A 21,843-nucleotide genomic window follows, 5' to 3' on the forward strand; every position below is an offset into this window, starting at 1 on the left:
CGTGCTTTTTTGTTGACAAGTGGCATTTTAACTTTGATTTTCTGTTTTTTTTAAATTTTTTATCTGAATTTTTTAGAAATGGATTTCCCAGTTCACTTATAGTCACTAATAGATCTAGCTTTTTGTTTAGTCAATGGAAGTTTTTGAATTGTACGTCAAGGCTTGTCCTGCTATGTTTTTTTTAAGATCTGTTCATACATTGTCACGATTTTTGAAGTCAAACAAGAGTAGTGATTTTGATCACGGCGAAATATGAAGTGGAGCAAAAAAGCAAGTGGTTTTGTGGTGTGATTTTTTTTAACTCTAATTTCAAAGTAGAGTGAAGAACGGTGTTTGAACAAAAATTCTCTTTCTCGCTAGTGTTTTTTGTTCACATGAAGCAATTTCACTTTGATTTCTCCTGTTTTTTTATTTCTTAGATCGTATTTTTTATCTAAATGGTTTTCCCAATCCATTCATTGTTCGTTCTAGGTCTAGTTTTTTGTTTGAAACAAATTTCTTTTTCCAGCTAGTGGTCTTTGATCTGATTTTTTGGAAATGGTTATCCCAATTCACTCATAGTTCGTTCTAGGTCTTGTTTTCGTCAATAAAAATTCTATTCAATAAAAATTCTTTCGATTTTTCATCAAGACTTGTCCTGCTATCTTTTTTAATTCGCTTTACCTTTTGATCACGCTGTTCGTTTTACATAAGTCACGATTTTGACGCTTGACTTCTGACTAACCTCACTCACTGTTTCAACCTCACTTCACTGAATGGATTTTAATTTTTTTTCTCGCATTGACTTACTCAATATGGTGAATACGGTCAATGAAAAAAACCGATAAAACCCGGTCATTAAGTCATAGTGCAGTATGCTATCAAAGTTCATTAGAGTGCTTGCTAGTTGAAGTTGGTAGTAAGCCATTTAGCTTTCAGTTTACAAGTTGAATTTAAGTATACAATTAGAATCTAACTGAAACTGCGTGCCAAATTTGACGACTTTTTGACGCTGAAAACAAAACAGAAAAAAATTCGATCAATTTCCATCTTTTCTTTTTTTTCTTTTTCCGTTTCAATCCCGATGTGCATCAAGTGTGTCAGCGGTGGCTATTTTCCGGCAATTTGCCGGCCAAGTTTAATTGTTCCGGTTCACAACAAAAATTTTTTCGTGCCTTCAGACTAATTTTTGATATTACCTATTAATAACTGCTGCAAACCTGTCAACGACTATTATTTAGGCGCTCTCCCTTTTATATTTGATTCAGCTGCTGTTCGTATTAGAGAAGGCAACATTTTCACAAATGACTTCTGCCATAGTTCACCCCCTGTTTCAACTGAATGGAATTTGTAACTGATACATCAAATTTACGCTATAAACGCTATAAACCAATGATACCACTGCACTAGGGCCTAATGTTTGACGACCTTATATATATATATATATATATATATATATATATATATATATATATATGTATATGTTTATATATATATATATATATATATATATATATATATATATATATATATATCGAATTTCGTGAATTGTACTGTGAATTGGTTCTAGTACTACGCTTATAGTCTTCCAATTTAGAGGTTGAATTCATCATATTGAGTGCTACAAATCAGGACCAAATTATAACGCTTTTTAAAATTTTGAAAACAATGAGTGTAATGAAACTGCAAACCAATTTAGAATATTCTTTGGAACCTAGAGATATTTAGGCTGCCGTATATTTTTCTCTTTATTATTCCCATATAAATCGGGCAGTGAGGTCAAAGGCGGCTATTTTCCGGCAATGAGTATATTTTTCTTTCTTTACATTCTCCTTTGGCTGTATTCACGAAAGTTTTGATTGTTTTTTATGGTCAGAAGATCTGACGATTTAGTTATATGTTTTAATGAACATAGGGGCATTTTCTTCCACGACCTTTAGAAAAATTCAATCATTGGCAACCTTATTTGCCCTCATTTTACTTTTTACTCTCATTTATGTTCTAAAAAATCTGTGTTTTCTGTATAAAATCCTCTAATGTAAACGTTTGCCTATTAATTTGATATTGGTTTTAATGACTTTGACTAGTTTTGCACTAGTTTTCTAGTTTTCCTTCAGAAATGAGATGTACTTTTAACTTTTTTAGGTCGTTTTTTGGTACACCCACTTTTGGTACACCATGATCCAAAACTGTTCTGTTTGTATTTGTACTGACATGTGTTCGGTTGACTGTCAAAAGCCAAAAGCTTTTGAGAACAAGACTTAATTCTTTGTCGAATTGGGAAGTCACAGTGCCTTTTTATGTTTTGTTCTTTTCTAGTGATTTTTTGAAACTTTAGGTCTACAAAATTATCACAGCTTTTGTTGGAATTTTCTATAAGTTGGAAATACTGAATGTTAACGCAATCACAGAGATCAATACAATAGAGGCTTCAGTGGAAATTCTAGTGACTTTCGTCAAACAACCCAGATCAGAAGGCAAGAACCATCTGCCATATTGAGCCGGCAGTCTCCTAGAAGCTCAGCCGAGAGACCTATTATCAATTCGGCAAATTTTCAGAGACCTGTCTTATGTGAATGCAAAAAGTGTTGTCCTGTAAAGAGTCTCTACGGCTCAAAAGAAGGTTGGGATAGCTAAAGTTCAAAATTCTCATTAATTTTGTTCAAAATTCTCATTGAAGCTAATTGGTACCTTAAGAAATGGGTTTAAAAATAAAGTGCCTGATAAGATTATTTATTGCTCTTAAACGAAGTCTGAAGAAATTATGTTAGTCCCGTGGACTTTTTCATCTCCAAGGAGTAATGGTAATCAAAAGGTTTCCTTTAGCTGAAGCAAGTTTGTTCATCAGTTGAACTCATGACTTTGTTTTCGAGCGTTGACTTCCTTTAGAACGTTGGCTTCTGTTTTCGAACATTGGTTTTAGCAGTGCCCAGGCTGATGTTACAGACGGAACCAAGTATGTTCAGGCTAACATCAACGCACGAGTGGGTCTCGATGTAGTCTGGAAACATCGAGAAACGCACTAAAGTCTCAACATGAACGCACAAAAGTTGAGATGTGAACGCCCGAAAATCTGAATTTGAATGCAAGAAGGTCTGGTCAACGTACGAAAGTCTGGACATTAACGCGCGAAAGTCACAACTTGGACGCACTAAAATCAGGACGTGAACTCTGAATAATTGTTGGTATTTCAGACTCCAATTTGTGATGGCTTCAAAGAAACATCAAGAAACTTAGGAGTTTTCTTTATTAAAGTTTCAAAAAACGAAAGAAGAACTTACCCGACGAACTTTATTGCTGTGTCGACAAGTAATGGCCACAAAACTAAACTCAATTCTAATTTTGTTTTGGCGCTATCATTATCTTATTGACAAATCAATCATATGTCAGAAGTAAATTTTCCCACCAACAGAAACCTGATTCTAACATCCACCGCCCTCCAACTAATGAACTCTAATATACCCAAGCCACATATGATTCTCGTGGAATGTTGATGAAAATAAAAAATCTACTCCGGGATTCGGAGTTAAGATCTATTCACATGCCAATCATGTAATATATTTTTAGCTAATCCAAATTTTGTCTGTATTTTGTCGCATAGATAACTACTATAAATACAAGCTAATTTTTGTATATTTTCAGATCAAAAATTAATTTAAAATTCAACTGATTATATTCTTTGACCCGTGTTATGGACCACGACAATGATGTCCAGACCAGCTACAGACAGACAATTTTTGCATCTACACAATGCAGAATCAGCTACTGCGTGGATTATGTCTTTTGCGGCGGAGTGTCACGCAGAGAAGAAAGAGGACAAGGTCAACACCGATGGTACTGTACAGGATCTACAGGTAACCTATCTCTTCCCTAGTATGTGCGGGCAAGATGCAATTATCCTGCCTACTCTATTGTGACTGCCCACCCTATTGGAAGAAGCACGCTATTGTGACTTCGAAAAACTGAAAAGAGCGGCCAGCCCCGAAGAGGAGTTAGTAAAAATATAGTTTATCTCAGGTTTGAGGAAACCTGAAGCAAAACCTAGACTACTAGACGGTATTAAAGCAAAACCAGCAATGTCGGTTACTGAAATGACCTAGAGCTTACAGTTCAGTAGTCAAGCAAGGGCTTTTGCAAGTTTTTCATCAGGTAATAAGCCCTTTACTGTGAAAGAAGAAGTTGGGTTCAACTTCAAAAACACCTTTCGAAAACCAAATGAAAAATAGTGCTGCCATTAAAAGCAACAACATGTGCACCAGGTGTGGAGGTAAATCACACTCTAGCAGACCCTGTCCAGGGATAAGTATAATATGCAACACCTGTGAAAAGGTGGGACATTTCTCAAAAAAGTGTAGAAGCAAACCCCAACCAAATTCAGGTAAGTACAATCAACAGAATAGCTTTTGCGAAGAAGAAAATGTTTCTTCAGTGCAAGCATCTCCATTTTCGGAGATGGGAATGTTTTATACTGAAGAACAAAACTTCAATATCAACTTCAAATATATCTCAACAAATTACTGCAAAGTAAGAAAGCAGGTAGAAACGTGTGCAGATAGCACAATGATATCATCAAAAATAGGGACTGAGCTTGGTAAACCTCAGTTGGATGGTAAAATAAAACATCTCGAAGCTTATGATAGTCATCAATAAATGCTTCTGGGATCACTTATTGTGACTTTGAGTGGAACGGAAGCAGGCTTAGGCAAAAACAACTAGCAGTTGTGCAGTCTGATAAAGAATTTGGACTACTTGGTAGAGACCTTCTACCCAAGCACGGCGTGAACAACATCACAGCCAAGCACCTACCTGCTGTGAAGGGTAACAAAGCTCATGTGAAGCTGATACCAGGAACACAGCCAATGTTCTGCAAAGCCAGAAAAATACCTCTACCTCTTTATGACAAGGTCACAGAGAAGCTGGAACAAATGGTCAGACAATGCATCCTTGAAGCGGTACAATCAGGAGGAGTCACTAATGAATCTCCAGTGGTGTGGCAGAGAAAGAACAGTAGAGAACTGAGACTTTGCGTGGACTTGAAAGTGCACATCATTGGCAAGTTCATGGATGAGGACTACCCAATACCAGACATGGAGACGTTCTTCCACAAAATACATGGGGCCTCATACCTGTCAGATGCCTACTATTGAAATTAACTTGACGAAGAAGCAAAAGATATATGCACAATCAACACATCTCAGGGACTGTTCAAGATGTGCCGACTACCTCAGGGATTGAAAAACTCATCTTCATTCTTCCAGAATTGCATCGAATCAACACTCAAAGGAATCAAAGGTGTTGTGATCTTTCCAGTCGATGTATTTGTGTATGGAACTATAAGGAGCAGTTCGACGAGAGAATGCTTGCAGTCAAGAGTCGACTACGTGAGAAAAATTTTACTATTAATGAAACAAATCTAACTCAAAACCAGTCGATAGCATTAGTTTTTTGGATACTCCATTTCAAAGAAGGAAATAGCAGGAGATCCCAAACTTGTTGAAAAAGAAAAATTGCAAAAGCACCAACTGACAAGAAAAAAATCGAATCGTTTGTTGGGCAAGCTAACTTTTACAGAAGAATAATTCCTGATTTTGCAACAAAAATGCTACCACTAAAAAACATGAGAATTAGCAATTTCGCATTAGGCAAAATGCAACAAAAAGCCTCTGAAGACATAAATTTTGAATTATGTGCTAACCCAAATAGTCTATAAGCAAATAGTACAGCCAAATAGTCTACAAAAAGACGCAAAAGTTAGCACTGACGCCTCTGAAAAAGCCATTGGCGGGGTTCTTTCGCAAGAAGGACATCCAGTCATTTATGTATCCAGAAAATTGACTCCAGCGGAGCAAAATTACTTGAACATAGAGCGGGAAGCACCGGCAATTGTGTTTGTGGTCACAAGACTTAAGCAATTCCTTCCTGGAAGACGATTTACCCTACAGAATGACCACAAACCACTAAAACATCTCTTTGCACCAGACGAGGAGATCGCGAAGACAGCATCAGCGAGAATCACAAGATGGATTTCGACTAAGTTGGTAACCCATGCGGATGCTTTGAGCAGAATGGATTGACGAAGACGAATCAGACAACGATTGAGTGTGCTTCGCAATCAATAACATCTTCTTCGCCCAGAGTGATTTGGTGACCCAAGCAGAAATCAAAACTGAGCTTGCAAAAAAAATAGACTCTTCCAGGACATAGTGAAACGAATCGAAAAGCGGCAATTGGAAACAATGTTCAGAAGTGGAAAAAGGATACGAACAACAGAAAGATGCACTTAATTTACATAATGGAATCATCTTCAGAGGTGTTGTTCCTTTCATTCCACCCAAACTTCGACACTTGCTTTTGGCAAAAGCGCGTGAGACACATCCCGGGAAGAATGCATCAATCAGAATGATAGCATGATTGCCTGGCATTACCCAAGACGTTCAACACTTTGTTACTAAATGTAAGAATTGTCAAATGAATAGGCCTAGCCTGGGAAAAACAGTCTCTACGTGCCCAGAAGCCGATGTTTGGGAACGGCTCCACATGGACTGGGGTTATGTTAAGGACCAAGGTAATATCTCAGTAATTGTTGACGCGGGTTCTAGTTGGATAGAAGCTTTCCCTGCTGGAAATAGAACATCAGGAACAGTTAAAATATATCTTAGTCAAATCTTTGCAAGATTCGGAATACCAAAACCTTTATCATCTGATAATAGTCCTGCATTTGTAAGTAGTGACCTTAAACAGTGGTTTAAATCACTGGGAATTAAGAAAATGGAATCGCCTGTCTATCACCCAAAAGCTAATGGACTAGCTGAAAGAGCATTTCAGACAGTGAAGCGGGCACTTCAAGCGTGGAGTCCCGAGCTTGATGTGTCATTTGGAGCATTCCTGCAAAGGGCACTGATGACACATCGCAACACTTCAAATACTAGGGGCAAAAATCCAGTTGAATTCTTGTTGGGACCCAGAGTGAGACTACCAGCAGTAGCAGAATTCGACCTGTGCGAACCCATTCTATTCAAGGCCAACGAAAAGACAAAGACAGTTCCTGCTACGTTCATCATCAGGAAGGGCTTCAACACATCTTTCATACAGACCGAAAACTCAGCACTGACTATTCTAATGAGCGGCAACCAAATTGCGAGACTAAACGAGGACAATGTGAAAACTGAACCAGCAGTGGAGGAGACAATATCTCAATCAGAGCAACAACTTCAGAACACAGATGTGGGAACTTCACTTCAAGATGAAGCTTCTGCACCCACATTATCTGCAGAGCACCAACAAACCGAAACTTCAGAGCCTTCACGAGCATCAACAAGAAACAGAAGACAACCCGACAGAATTGTAGATCATCTACCCGCAGACTTGCTTAAAAAAGGAGGGAGGATGTGATGGTTTCAAAGAAACATCAAGAAACTTTGAAGTTTTCTTTAGTAAAGTTTCAAAGAACGAAAGAAAAATTTAACTGACGAACTTTTTTGCTGTGTTGACAAGTAATGGCCACAAAACTAAACTTAATTCTATTTTTGTTTTGGCGCTATCATTTTTATTGACCTATCAATCATATGTCAGAAGTAAATTTCTAACATCCAGCGACCTCCAACTAATGAACTCGAATGTACCCAAGCCACATGTGATTCTCATGAAATGTTGATAAAAAAAGAAAACCAACTCCGGGATTCGTAGTTAGGATCTATTCACATGCCAATCCTGTAAAATATTTTTAGCTAATCTAAACTATCTCTGTATATTTTCGCATACATAACTACTATAAATACAAGCTAATTTTTGTCTATTTTCAGTTCAAAAATTATTTTAAAATTCAACTTGAATTCTTTGACCCGTGTTATCGACCACGACACATTTACAATAGGCAATTTCCATACCATGCTTCTTTGTTTGGTCTCTCTTGATACTTAGCATTGGGTTCAATTCAAAAGAAAGAAACAAAAACCTCCCAAAAAAATATAAAACAAAACAATTATTTTCTAGACATTTCAGGCAAATAAATTCCAAAAAAAAAATTTAAAAATGAATCTTTTCTAGAAGAATAACTCTTTGCTCTTTGAACTTCACGTCCACTGAAAATCATCGACCCAATCAATTTTACTTTTTAAAAAGAATACAAGCGGTCTGGTGAACGTTCGAAAGACAGGAGATGAGCTCACAAAAACCTGGTAATCGAACGAAAAACTGGTGACGATTGAAAGTGGACATGAACACGGAAAATTTATACAAAGTCACACAATTCTGTATTTAACTTTCCGTCTGAGACAATCTAAGTATGGACGCGTTCTGTCTTGGACTGTCCGGAATAATTATTTCCGTCTCAACCTGAGTTGCTTAGTTACTAAGAAAGAGTAATTAGCGACTACTTGTAATACCAAAAGTCAAAGACATTTCGAGCATTTTACATCCCATAAAAGTGGTTCCCCCTCGCTTTCCGAACGACAGGCACCTCACACACCTCCTTCTTCACAGCCCATCCACTAAATTTATGGTCCCCTCCCAGGCTATTTCCCAACCCCACGTATCAACCCCCCACGTTACCAACCCCCCACGTTACCGACCCCCCCCCCCCACACACACACACACACACACTCACGCACGCACACACACACACTTCTACCGCTCCACACAAAGCACGCAACACCTTCCTTCACCCAAAATCCAATCTACCACCCCCACCTACCATCCCGACGCTACATCAAACCACTGAACTAAAAATTGTTTTGAAAAACTTTTTGTAGTCAGATCTACTAAACAGATAGTGTTTTTGTTAATTCTTCTTTTTGATTTTTTAGCTATGATTTTTTTAAGTTTATAAATTTCTGGTTTAGATTGAATGACTCAATACGAGTTGTTTTCAATTTTCTACTGGCTATGTTTATTATGCTATTTTTGTTTCACCGTTTCACTTTTGGTCATCAAAAATGGGATTAACAGGTGGTGCCTGGATGGATCTTATTCTCAAGAGTTTGACCACTCTCATCCACCACCCCAACCCAATGCTAGCATCCCTAATTTTTGGAAGTTTTTGTCTCAATTAGTTTTCAACTGCATACCATAGATTAAACATTGATGGATTACCAAAAATAATTACAGCTATTACTTATTACTAGCTTCGAAGAGATAGCGAGGCTATTTTTGATCGTAGTTTTCCTAATTAATAGCCGCCCTCAACTTCTCAGCCGGCTATTATAGCGCTCCTATTTTTTTTTACATCGTCGAACTTATTTTCGTTTTACCCATTTTGCTGTTTTTTCGACATTTTGCGTAAAACCTTTTTGACTTCTCTAGGCTAGTTTCACTTTTCTGTCATTCTGCTCAAATTCCTTTTAAACAGCAGCTTCTCAACAAAGCAATTCAAAATGAAGAGAATCAGTATTAAAAAAAATAAAAGTCAGAAATAGAAACGGGATAAACCCATAAAGCCCATTTTTAGATACCCGGTACTTGAACTTCGTTCTCATAAGTTTTATCTACTATCTATAATGCTTATTGATACTGATACGAGACCCTTTTGCCTCTCACTGAGAGTCAGGAGTATGTTGAATTACGAAATGACATCAAAATAAATCGCATTAAAAATGTTTTTATACAAAAATCTAATTTTGTTGATATTTTCTTTTCTTTCAATCCCAATAGAGTTATTGGAATCAACAGCGGCTATTTGCGGCAATCTCCCGGGCATGTTTTCTGATTGGATCCGAAATTTGTCCAAATTGAACCAATCTTGGTATGGAGTGTCTACTGTGTAGGTAGAGCGTAGGAGAAAAAAATTGCTATAGCTTGTCTAGGAAAAAAAGGTAGTTTTCATACGGAATTTTGCGAATTTCGTGAATTGCGAATTTTAAAAATAGGTCTTTTTCATCGGGTCAAGGAGTTGTCCAAATCAAACCAAACTCGTTATGGAGTATCGCCAGTGTAATTTGAGTGTAAAACAAAAAGAATTTTTGGTATAGCTTGCCTGGCAAAAAAAAGTTGGGTTTTCGAATTTAAAATTGCGAATTTCACGAATAACGAATTTTAGTCATTTGTTTTATAGTCATAGTCATTTATAGTCATTTAGCTATTTATTATGCTTTGTTGTGTTTGGAGATTGAGTTTGAGCTTGGTTTTTTTTACCTAACTCTCTTCTCAAAATCTCCTATAGTTGTTTGTAACTCCGCCGTAGCCGGTCCCCAGCCCGGTTGAGAGAAGGAGGAGGGGAACACACCCAAAACATACTGGAAAATCTCAAAGTTGTTCGTTAGATCAACTGGTGATTTTTTCCGACAGTAGTAAACCTATTTTAGCTCAATGCTGCTGGCTGGCTGTTTTCTGAGTTGACAATAAAATCATTATTATTGTTAAAGTTCACTTATAATCTGGCTTAAATGCATATTTACGATAGGGATTTCCTTGGCTCACAAATTCAAAAATCCCTTCATAATTTGCTATAGGAGTCAATTTTAGTTAGAAAGCATACGTTTGTTTCAGCGGAAGGTGATCAATTCTCGGGTGGCTTAAAACATGATCAGACATCTCAAACAGCCCAGCCAAGTGAAGACGCAATTACGAACATTCCGTGCAGGCAAACTTTATACCTTTCGAGACCTTATAAGAACTTATAAGTACCCACTTAAAACCGATTCCAAAATATCAGATATATTTGTGCAAAAAATATTGCACAATGAATCTCAAACTATTGACTCATGAATACTATTCGGATCTTTTCGTTTTTCTCTCCTCCCAGCTTAGTGGCTGCAGAATATATGCAACCACCAAGGGCACCGCACATGTCTTGTTTTCACATAAATATAAACTATTTTATGACACGTAATTTTTAGTAGCTGGGGAGGTGTCTGAGAGCTGTTTGACAAATAATTTGATAGTGGTAAGTTTACGAGCTGTAATAACGGGAGAGCATTGCTGTATTAGATTATATGATAAGAGTTTTTTGAAAAATGCTTGAATTTTATCAACAACCTGTGTTATCTCAACTACAGGTGTCCAAGCTCAAACGTGGTCACTGCATCTTCTCAAACCATGCCAGCCAGATCAATCCTGCGCACTAGTAATGACTGCTGTAGATGTAATTGTTCTAATCTGCAGAACTCACGGGCGCTAAGTTCTAGTACCCAGACACCAAATAACCTTGAAAACAGTCAAATGGAAAGGACAATGTCGTCTAGGATTGCAGAACAAGAGAACGAGGACACGATTTATGGTTCTGGAAGGTCATTGTCAGCAATTGCGGAATATAACAACACTGCATTCAATAGAAGTGTCGATAGTAGTGTAAATGGGGGTAATGGGTACGGTGCGAACATTTGTTGAATATCTCAATAGTTTTTTATACAAAAAAAAATCACTGTCTTGAACGTAAATTACATTAAGGGCTTTCGGTACAGGAAAAAAACAATAAAAAGTAGATGTTTTTTAGCCAAAGGAAGCATTTAAAGTACATGAAAAACTTGATTTGATTTGTTTTGAATTGATTTACAATTAAACCCAGCACCATATCAGAATAAAAATTGGTCTTCAACATATTAAACTCTCAGATCGATTGTCTTTTTGCCAGATTTCTGAAATTATTGTTCCAGTCAGAATAGTTAAAGCAAAACAAATGTTCGGACAAGGTTGGAAAACGCTTGTCTAAAGAACATGTCTCAATCTACAAACATGCGCTCTGGCTGCTGTCACAATAATGCAACAACCAAACAACAATGTCGTAAAATGAGCTCATTTACTTCAACGGGAAAAGGACAACAGAACAGTGGTAAAGTTCTCTTACTGTGGGTAACAAATTTAAACGATCAAATCTCAATTTATAGAAGACTGCCTGCATTTGAAGAGCATTTTTATTACCACTCCTGTTTCCTTTTTCCTTAATTTTGATGTGAAGCGACAGAAATGGTACTGAAAATGCTCTTCAAAAGCAAGCAGTTTTCAGTGTAAATTGAGAGTTGAACGTTTACATTTGTTGAAGAGTGAACAACTCGCTCACTCTACACAGTCCTTTTTATCATCTTTTGGAAAATCACTTTACGCCTCGTGAATAACCAAATAATAAATTGCAATCATTTTAATATGCCTAATTCTGAGATGTGCGCTATACTGATCCAACGATTTGATGCAATTTTGTTGCTTTCATATTTCTAACGTTTGCAGTGCCATGAGTTCAAATGGCAGAAAGTTACAGATAGTCATAAGTCGGCTTCCATGAAACTTTCGGCAATTTCAAACGTGCAAGTTGCTTGTTTAAAGTAAAGTTATGTGACTCTGTAGGATCAACTTTGAAACTCTGTTTTCGCATCTCCAACCGCTATGCGGCTCCGATTGAGCGCAGAAACTTTTAGTGACTCCTGCCATAGTCACGTAACCTCCTTTACTTTATTTCCGTACCGAAGTTACTCATGTAACAGTTAAATTTTTAACGCCATTACTTGAAAGAAATAACGTGCTTATCTAAAAGTCGTTTAGAAAAACGGCTTAAGTTTAGCCTTCTTAGCATAACTCGCTGATACTCTATTGAGCAGTACTAGAGAAAAATTTTCTTCTAATTTGAAAATATTTTATATCTTCTAAGAATTTTTCCACTTCATTTATTTCATTTCGTTTCTTTACAATTATGTTCCTTTCTGATTTTTTGTGAACAAAATTTCGAAAGGCGTTCTGAATTTTGTTCTTTACGTTCTTGGTTTTGAAATACTTCATGTGTTGATTTGTGCCGATATTTCAATGCTGCAACTATTTTGACGTAAAAATTTTCAATTGAAACAAAAGAGGAATCCGTGCTAGTTTGTTCACCCGAGGGGTTGTCATATGCCCACCAAGCTGCAGGACGCATAGTAACTCCAAAGTAACTGATTGAAAGCACCTATGTTGTCATATACTGATCTCTGAAACATGCTCAGATAAAATAATTATTTGCGAGCAATATTCTTTCTTTTGAGAAATTGTGACAAAAAATATTGCAAGGTAATATTTTTTGCAAAGTAATAGTTATTGCAAAGCCATCATGTTTAGCGTTTCATATGGAAATTTCTACTTTCATCTTCCATAAATGAAATATATAGAGACTGTGTTTATTGTCATTATCGTTGTATTATCTGGTTACGAGAATCGAACTCGAGTCGAATTGTTGTGTACCAGATTTGTCTATTTTGATCTTTTTGCTTATAGAAAGACAAGGCCTGGAAGGGAAACTCAATCAAGACAATAACAAAAAATGAGTTACTTAACATAAAGGTTGAGAAGTTGAGCCCTCTAGTTGACGCATGATGCAACGCTGGCTATAAAAATATATACCGTACTTGCTTACCAGCATTATTTAAATGCTTAAAAACATATCAAAAAACTTTTTTAATTATTTAATTTTCAATAGCCACAATCATATACTGAATCGGCTATTTATTAGGTGCTAATATTTCTTAGACATGTGAAGGAGTTGTCGTGATTCATTTCTTCAACCAGTCGATTGGTTCTGATGCAAACTTCAAACGTTTATTCTAGAACTTGACAGAACAAAAATAAAAGATGAGAAAATGAAATGTTTAATTGCTTTCAAGCGAAGTTTGTAGCAATTATATTAGTCCTGTCGGTCCTCTTCTTTTTATGCAATTTTTCGCTTGACCAATTTTTCGTCTGACGCTTTGGACTTTTCGTCCTCAAAAACGAGATGAACAGGTAGCGCCCAGCGGGCATTAAGTGATCTTAGAGCCTTTTAGCTCACTAGTCACCAGGTATGCTATTCATAGAAACTGTTGTGGAGACTAAAACTTATGGTGTGAAGGGCGGTTTTTAGAGGTTGTAGAACCTCCCCCCCCCCCCCCCCCCCCCCCCACTGATTCATCCCCCCGCTGTTGCCCCCAAACTACTGTTGCCCCAGCCCCACGGAGCACCCTCACCCCTGTGGCTAGCTACTGATGAAGCCAACCGCTCGCGGGTCGTTTGAGAGCAATTCACTAGACGTTAGTCGGTTATGTTTAAAATTGTGCGTGTATGTGCTCATTAAGCAAAGGTTCTTCATCATGTGCAGTTCCTTCGATAACAATATCCTCATTTCAACTCTCAATTTTCCGGCCGAAGTGATCTTTTGCACACAAGTTCCTTAATAATTGACCGCTTAGGAGCTTCTTATTCCATCTTGAGAACATTTGGCGATTCAAATGAAATTTTGAGCAAAATTTGTCATTTTCTCATATTAGACACATTATCACTTGTTATATTTTTTTACAAAGTCTACGAGGATTTGAACAATTTTTTTCTCTCGAATGAACTTGTAGCTATTATTGTAAATGTGTGGGTTGTTTTTATGCAAAATTTTTGCATGACCGAATTGACTTTTCAGGAGAGTTTTGTGCCCTGGACATTTTCGTTTTTTTTTTGTCTAAATTTTGCTCACATTCACAATTTTAACCAGCTGAACGGTTGCGGCAGGTCACTACTAAAAGTCATATGAAAAGTGCGCCGAAATTGGTGTCACTTTTTGCAATTTTAATTTTATTATTGGTTTTAGTGGCATATAAAAACCCCTAAGGACGTCATTTGAACACCCCTAGTAATTTAGAGACTAGTAATTTTGAAGCCCTAGTAATTTTAGAGACTCCCCCTCCCCCGACTATGATAGATAAAAATTCCCAGTAGTCGTTCGAGAGCAATCCTTCCGACGTTAGTGGGTTATGTTTATTCTTGGCGATCGTTTGATTCGATTAATAGCTATTTAAAGATTTTTGCCAAAAAAAAATGTTTTGTTCACTTATGTCTAGGCAATTTCAGTTAGTGTACGTGTGTGATTAGGTCCGTTCCCAAAGCTTCTTTTAAGACGTAATCTTAATACCATCAAGATTGAAAGGGCAAAATCAATTGAAATCGGCAAGTTTCCACTATTTTCCGACAATCTGCTGGCTATGTTTCTTTCCTAACGTTCATTCCTGTTATGGTTCATTTTCTCGAGGAGAAGCAATTATTGTAAACGTGCTTGTATTTTTTACGACTTGAAGAGGAGTGTTGGTATTCTGCATTTTTTACATGGAACACTTTAAAGTTTATTAGACTAACAAATTTTGTTGCTTAGTCTCTTTTGAACGCTTCGAGTTGTCTCTGGTATTCTACTGGCTATGCTGTTTTTTAGCTGAAACAAGTTTGTTCATGACTTGTACATTTGACCTTAGTTTTTGAACGTTGATTTCTGTTTTAAAGGGTTGACTTCATTTTTCAATTATTGGATTTGAACAGTAGCTTAGGTTCTAATACATAGAAATTAGGAACTGCTGGAAAAAAATGACAAGCCGTTTTGAGAATTTTTGTTCCACTAACAGTCCCTTCTCCCTATTCAGACAACAGGTCACATACATCGACAGACAACATATTTAGGAAAATATGAGGGAAAATAGATGTCTGTTAACAAAAATGATGACCTTTAATTGTTGTATCCAGGCAACCAACTCAACAACACTAGTCCCTGCTGTCCTTGTGCCAACTATATCACTGGAACGAACCAGACTGTTCCAGGGTCCTGCTGTGAGGGGGCTGGCGACATCAATTCATTCATTCGCAAATTCAATTCTCCTTTCTGTAAAACTGAGCATCACACTGACTATCGAAGGCAGTTTTCCCGTTATGTTTCCTAGCAACCCGCAAAACCATTAAAGATCTTTACAAATGTAAATTGTATTAGCATGTTCGCTAAAAAAGACTATGTTAAGGAAAGGCGAAAAGGCGAGCACATTTCACCTTCTACTCTGCTATTTTCGATCTAGTTTCACGTATCTGAAAACATTCAAAGAAGGTGACGTCACAGATTAAACGTCACTATTACGGTCGACGATAATAGTGGCCTTCACTCCGTAATTTTGGGTACCAACACTTTGATCCCGATTTTATGGCAACAGTTGTCTGATCGGAAGGGACATGCAGCAGCTCGGTATTATTAATAGCCGCGTCCTCGATTCCAGGCGGCTATTACAGTGCTTCTAAATTTTTTACAATTCAAAGCTGTGTTTTTTTTTAAGATGTGTTCACACATTTTTCAATGACTTTGATCTTTCAAAACGGGATAAACAGGTAAAGCTCAGCGGGCATTAAGTTTCATTAGAGGCCCAAAGCGATCTTCAGTAGTCCTTCAAGTGCTTCGAGTGGTGCAGGTGCTGGGATGGCCTTAATTAAAGGTCTAAAGGTCATTTTTAGGAGTTTTCGGGCTCAAAATGTTGAAATTTTTCATGTTTTTTGTGATTTTTTTGATTTTTTTGTTTTAGATATACGTTGAAGTTTTTGAAAACTGATGAAGGCCTTTTGCGAGACAAAATAACTTCTTATGAGCTATATGTTTTGGTACTACAAATACAAACAGGCAAAATGGTACTAATTTTTGCAATTTTTTTCAAATATTTTGAAAATTTTTGTCATTTTTTTGTTTTTCCATATTCATGGACCAGTAAATGTCCTGTCCTTTGTGGTTTAACAATAGAGCACTGCATGGTTTCTGGTAAAAATGGATTGGTTTTCAACATTTTAATGTCTCGAAATTTGGAATTTTTTAATATAAAATTTGCAATTTTTTCAAGGCTTCCAAAAGCTTTTGTCAATTTTTGATAATTTTTCATTCTCAAGTGACAGAAAAATTACTCCACAGTCTGATAAAAAAGTTGTTACTGCATGCTTGCGGGATTCAATGGATTTGTTATCAACAATTTAGCTTTTCGAATTTTGGAATTTTTTGATAGAAATTTGCTACTTCTTTCAAGTTTTTTTCAAAAAATTTGTCTTATATTCAGTTTTTCTTGCCTCAGTAGCCAGCTAACTTCATCCAGGGTTTGATAATTTGTTATTAGATAGCTGCTAGGGGACAATTGAACAATTTTCAACATCTTAATAGAACGAATTTCTATTTTTTGAATTTTGAGATTTTTCTAAAAATTATTGCCTCTCGATCTATGAGCCAATAAGTTTTTTACAGCTTGGAATTGGGCTAATGGATAGCCTCTAGAGACACAGAAATGATTCTGAAGATATTTATATCACGATTTTCAGCAACAGTTCTTTATAATTGGCCGGTGTTTTTTTTTAATGTTTTTTGTTCATTTTCGAGTTAATTGATCTTCAAGGGCCAATTAATTTGTTTGCAGGTCTTGCAGATATAATACTGGACCAAATTCAAAAACAAAAATTGGTTTTGAATATATTTTTGAAATAGATTTTATAAAGGGAAAAAATACTGCCTGAGGTTTAAAAGCTTCAAGAGTTTTAGCAATGAGTATATTTTTGTTTAGTTTTGATTCTTTTAGTTTCTGAATTTTTTGAGATGATTTTATTTGTATTCTGGCTGGCATTGTTCAACTGATCTGCTCAAGTAGAGTACGTCTGAGTTTTTCATTCAATTCGTTGAATTGTATTTCAGGACTTGTCCTGCTATATTTTTTTTACTTTGTCTAACAGATTTTTGTTTCGTCTTACCCTGATTTCTTGGAATTGACTCACTTATGGAACTTTAAATTTTTTGAACATTAACCTATTAAAAATCAATAGTGCGCATCCAAGTAAGGCCAAGTGCGTTTTGCGCCCCCCCCTTACAGAGCACGTGCCATTACATAGTAAGTCGTTATGTAAAAAATATTGCACGTGCATCAGAAGGGCTAATAATATTTGCCCACTTATATTATTTGCCCACTTATATCAGTGGGCAAATAATATAAGCCCACTCAGCTGAGAATCAAATGGAAAAAATCCTAATTTTGAAAAACCTCATCAATGCTTTCTCCTTATAAAGCTTATGTGTCTCATAAAAAGGAGAGTCCAAAGTTAACCCAAAAAATCTAGTGGTCTATTAAAGGACTGGTGGTCGATCTGTCTATCTAATCTCTTTAGATGTTTCAATTCATGGAACGCCCCAAGCGTCTATCGCGGCTATTTTACGTCAATCTGCTGGCTATGTTTTATAAATTTTAGAGTTACTGCTGATTAATAGCCGTCGTCAGTCTCTCAATGGCTATTATTTAGCTGCTCTCCTTTTTTTACGATTCACTTTACCTTTTGATCAGGTTTTTCGTTTTACACAAATCATCATTTATCATTTCATTGAATTACGCAATAAATTGAATACGGTCAATGTCAAAAGAGCAAATTCAAAAAATTGTGATAAAGCGATAAAGCCCCACCACTAAGTCATTGAGAATTAGGTTATCAATGTTCATTAGAGTGTTTGCTAGCTGATATGGGTATTATTCTATTTGATTTCAAATTAGAAGCCGAATTAAGTGTATTTATAGAATCTAACTGAAACTGCACGCCAAATTAGAACACTTTTTGACACTGAAAAAAAAACAGAAAAAAATTGGTCGATTTGTCTGTCTTTTTAATAGCCGCCGTCAGCCTCTCAATTGGCTATTATTTAGCCGCTCTCCTTTTTTAATTCGCTTTATTTATTGATCACGTGTTTCGTTTTACATAAGTCACCACTTTTACATTTGATTTCTGACTTACCTCACCCACTGTGTCAACTGAGTGGTTTTTAAATTCATTCACTCAATGAATTACGCAAGATAGTGAATACAGTCAAAGTTAAAAGAACAAAATCAAAGAAACGGGACAAACCGATGAAGCCCGGTCAATAATTCCTTGAGAATTAGGTTATCAAAGTTCATTAGAGTGTTTGCTAGCTGACATTGGTAATAAGCTTATAAGTTTTCAGTTTAGAAGCTGAATTAAGTATAGTTTTAGAATTCAACCAAAACCACGTCGAATTAGAACACTTTGTGACACTGAAAAAAATTAGAAAAAAATTGGTCAATTTATCTCTTCTTTTTTTAATAGCCGCGAAGCGAAAGCGGCTTTTATTGGGGACATTGTTTTTTTTTAAATTTCTTCGTCTCCGTCGATGTTTCTTACGACCTGACTTCTTGGAATTGACTTTTTCAATGACTTCTTTGACTTCTACTGCTTTGCAATTAAAGTTTGTGTACGTAACGTCTTTTATGCTTTTAGGTCATTTGCGTAACTTACCTCACTCAAAAAATAACTTCTGAACTCTCTTATGAATTTTTAAAATTTGTGAGCATTTACTAGTTAATAGTGTGCATCTAATTAGTGCCAAACTTTTATGCCCTAAAGCTTGATTATTAGTCTTGAGTTTTTGATTTTGAATGTTAATTTTGAAAAATCGCTTTTAGGGCTTTTTCCTTAGAGACCGTATGAGTCATATAATTGACAGTCCGCATGTAATCCAAAAAGTTTAGTGATCTACCAAAGGACTGGTGGTCGATCTGTCTATCTTATTCCTTTAGTTGTTTCAATTCATGGAAGGCCACAAGCGTCTATCGCGGCTATTTTCTTGCAATCTGCCGACTATGTTCGAATTTTTTGTTCTCTTTAAAAGATTGGCGAAAAGCTATATGATTTGATTTGCAGATGTCATGTTATTGCTGTGAGCCTGAAATCATTGACGTTTTTATTCATACGCCTATTTTGGCAATACTCCATGCAATATTGGCCCCACCCATGGTACTGGTGCTTACGTTAGTGTCCCGCTAAAAATGTTTCGACCACGCTTTTTCGAGCGATATTTCAAATCCTTGGCCCGCTGTTTCGAATTGTAAATCATGCTTTCTCAAGACATTTAAAGCTCTGCAAAGTTTCGTTTACTTGAGTGACCAGTTTGTTTATTTGATCAAAGTGTTATTAACACAAAAACCGGTCCGCTCAAACAAAAAACTGGAAATGGAAACAAAACTGTAACTGGACAGAGACTTTCCTGGACTTGTGGACATGATGTGGAGTCGGAGGTCTTCAAGTGTTCCTCCCGTAGGATCACGAGGACTACCCTCATTGGAGATGACTGAAATAATGACTCTGAGACGGATGCTTCCTATAGAACGACAAGGCTTCTACAGAAAAAGACATACTGTGCTGTAATTCTAAATAATTGTGAAAAAATATATTTTGTAGCTGCCTTCCTCTGTGCAAGACGATCGAGTTTTTTGTACTTAAGACCTTGTACTTAACTATAAATAATAAGTAATATAAGCTGAACAAGACCAAGTTGCCTGATTGAATTTTTTTCTCAGGAAAGTCAATGCCACTAAGTTGTTTATTAATAGCCGCCCTCGTCTTCTCAGCCGGCTATTATAGCGCTCCTATTTTTTTTATAATTCAAAGAATTTGAATTGTATTGGGGCGCTGTCTTTTTTTACGACTCGAAGAGGAGTATTGGAGAAGTCCTTTTTTTAATCAATTTTATTGGAGTGAATTTTGAAGCGGGAAATGAAACGCGTGAAAAAATTTGGAGTGATTTGGTTGCTGAACAAAAGTGAAGAGCGGAGCGAAAAGAGAGTGGTTTTTTGTTCATACCGCTGTTTTTGAGAGAGCGAGAAATTGATATGCGAAAAAATTTTCTCTGAGCGAGCGAAATTTTTTTGTTCACGTGCGGCTTTTAAAAGCAGTTTTTTTGCAATTTTTCTTGTTTATGAGGTTTGATTATGATATTGTATTAGATTGGGGCTCGTTCTGATAGGAATTGAAGGTTTCAAGTAGTTAATTTGAGTTTTATGCAAATTTGGAGGTTTTTGATCAGTTTTGTGGATTTTTCGACGCAATTTAATATATTTTGGCCTTTTGTTTTGTTTTACTGCTTTAAGTGCGATTTGCATAGAAGCTCGTTACTCAAGGATCATCAGGGATACAAACTGATTACAATTTTGTTGTTATAAAACATTTTTTCTGAAGAAAAATGGCAGAAAAATTAGGAATTTTTTAACCACTTTTTTAAATTTTTGGCTTTTTTTTCGTTTTTTTTTTAATTGTAGACAATTTCTTTAGCTTGTTATGACTTGCCCATTTTTTCGCGAGCATTTCATTGCTCTATTTGCTCAAAGTAACTTTATTTGGCTTTATTTTTTCTTAAAAAATTTGTACTTTTTCTCGTTTTTTATTTGTTCAATTAGGTTTTAAATGTCGTTTCTGTTCTTACTCAACCTTTGATTGCATTTGGTGAGTTTTCTAGTGGAAGTCAGTTGTTGTAGCTCTTTTGGACGTCTCTCATTTGGATTGATATTAGTTTCGAGTTGTTTTTGTTAAAGAAAATCGAGTAAATCAGGGCAAATTTGGCCACTTTTTGTCTTTTTTCTAAGTTTATTGCCTATTTCTTCCAATTTAATGTTTTTGTGGGTAACTTTTTCTCAATAAAGAGCTTAGCAGGGTAGTTTTCAATTAAACAAATTCTACAAATCTCTAATTCGTTAAAGAGTTTTTCTTAGTCTTTTTTTTAGTTTGTTGTTTAACGTTTCTCTGCAAGTACTAGGTGGGCGATTGATCTAGCCAAATATATAACTATTTGATTTCTATGAGTTATGGATGGGAAGCTGCATGTTATCTTTTTGTAGAGAATTTTGTTTGGAACTTTAGAGAATATTATTTTTTGATTTGGTCCTTTGTCAAGTTTCCAGTTCTCCAGTCTTTTATTTGTGAAATGGTTACACTGTCTGTGGATTGATAATATGCTGGTGTTGCATCTTATTAGTGAGAATAGTCAGATTTCTACTTCGAATCGTTTCCGGAATTCTTCAGGCTATGTTTTTTTTTAAGATCTGTTCACACATTTTCATGATTTTTGAAGTCAAATTGGAGTAGTGATTTCGGTCACGCTGAAACAGGAAATGCATCGAAAAAGCGAGAGTGAGTTTTTTCGCTCTAATTTTAAAGTAGAGTGAGAAAACGGTGTTTGAACAAAAACTCGCTTTCTGGCTAGTGGTTTTTTGTTCACATGCGGCAATTTCACTTTGATTTTTACTGTTTTTTCGATTTTTTGGATCGGATTTTTAAATGGTTTTCCCAATCCATTCATAGTCCGTTCAATGTCTAGTTTTCTGTATAGTCTGGGCGACC

At 36.2% G+C, this 21,843-nt stretch overlaps 1 protein-coding gene across 7 annotated transcripts in view; it reads left to right on the forward strand.

Annotated features, from left to right (window-relative positions):
* LOC142339900 (uncharacterized) overlaps nt 1–20,004 on the forward strand; it is an 82,422-nt gene extending 62,418 nt beyond the window's left edge. For 3 of the 7 annotated variants that reach the window (XM_075390250.1, XM_075390251.1, XM_075390254.1), the window contains 6 exons: nt 2,391–2,602; nt 10,462–10,555; nt 10,971–11,279; nt 11,604–11,743; nt 15,406–15,574; nt 19,707–20,004. In XM_075390250.1, coding sequence (XP_075246365.1) covers nt 2,391–2,602; nt 10,462–10,555; nt 10,971–11,279; nt 11,604–11,743; nt 15,406–15,574; nt 19,707–19,875 — 1,093 coding nt within the window. In that variant the 3' untranslated portion in view covers nt 19,876–20,004. Of the gene's footprint in view, nt 1–2,390; nt 2,603–10,461; nt 10,556–10,970; nt 11,285–11,603; nt 11,744–15,405; nt 15,586–19,706 lie in introns of those variants that run through there. The other 4 variants (XM_075390252.1, XR_012759040.1, XM_075390253.1 and 1 more) reach the window with 4 other exon arrangements.
* The last annotated feature ends 1,839 nt before the right edge of the window (nt 20,005–21,843 follow it).

Source organism: Convolutriloba macropyga, chromosome 5, assembly GCF_964194025.1.
Source record: "Convolutriloba macropyga chromosome 5, txConMacr16.3, whole genome shotgun sequence".
Classification (NCBI taxonomy): domain Eukaryota; kingdom Metazoa; phylum Xenacoelomorpha; order Acoela; family Convolutidae; genus Convolutriloba; species Convolutriloba macropyga.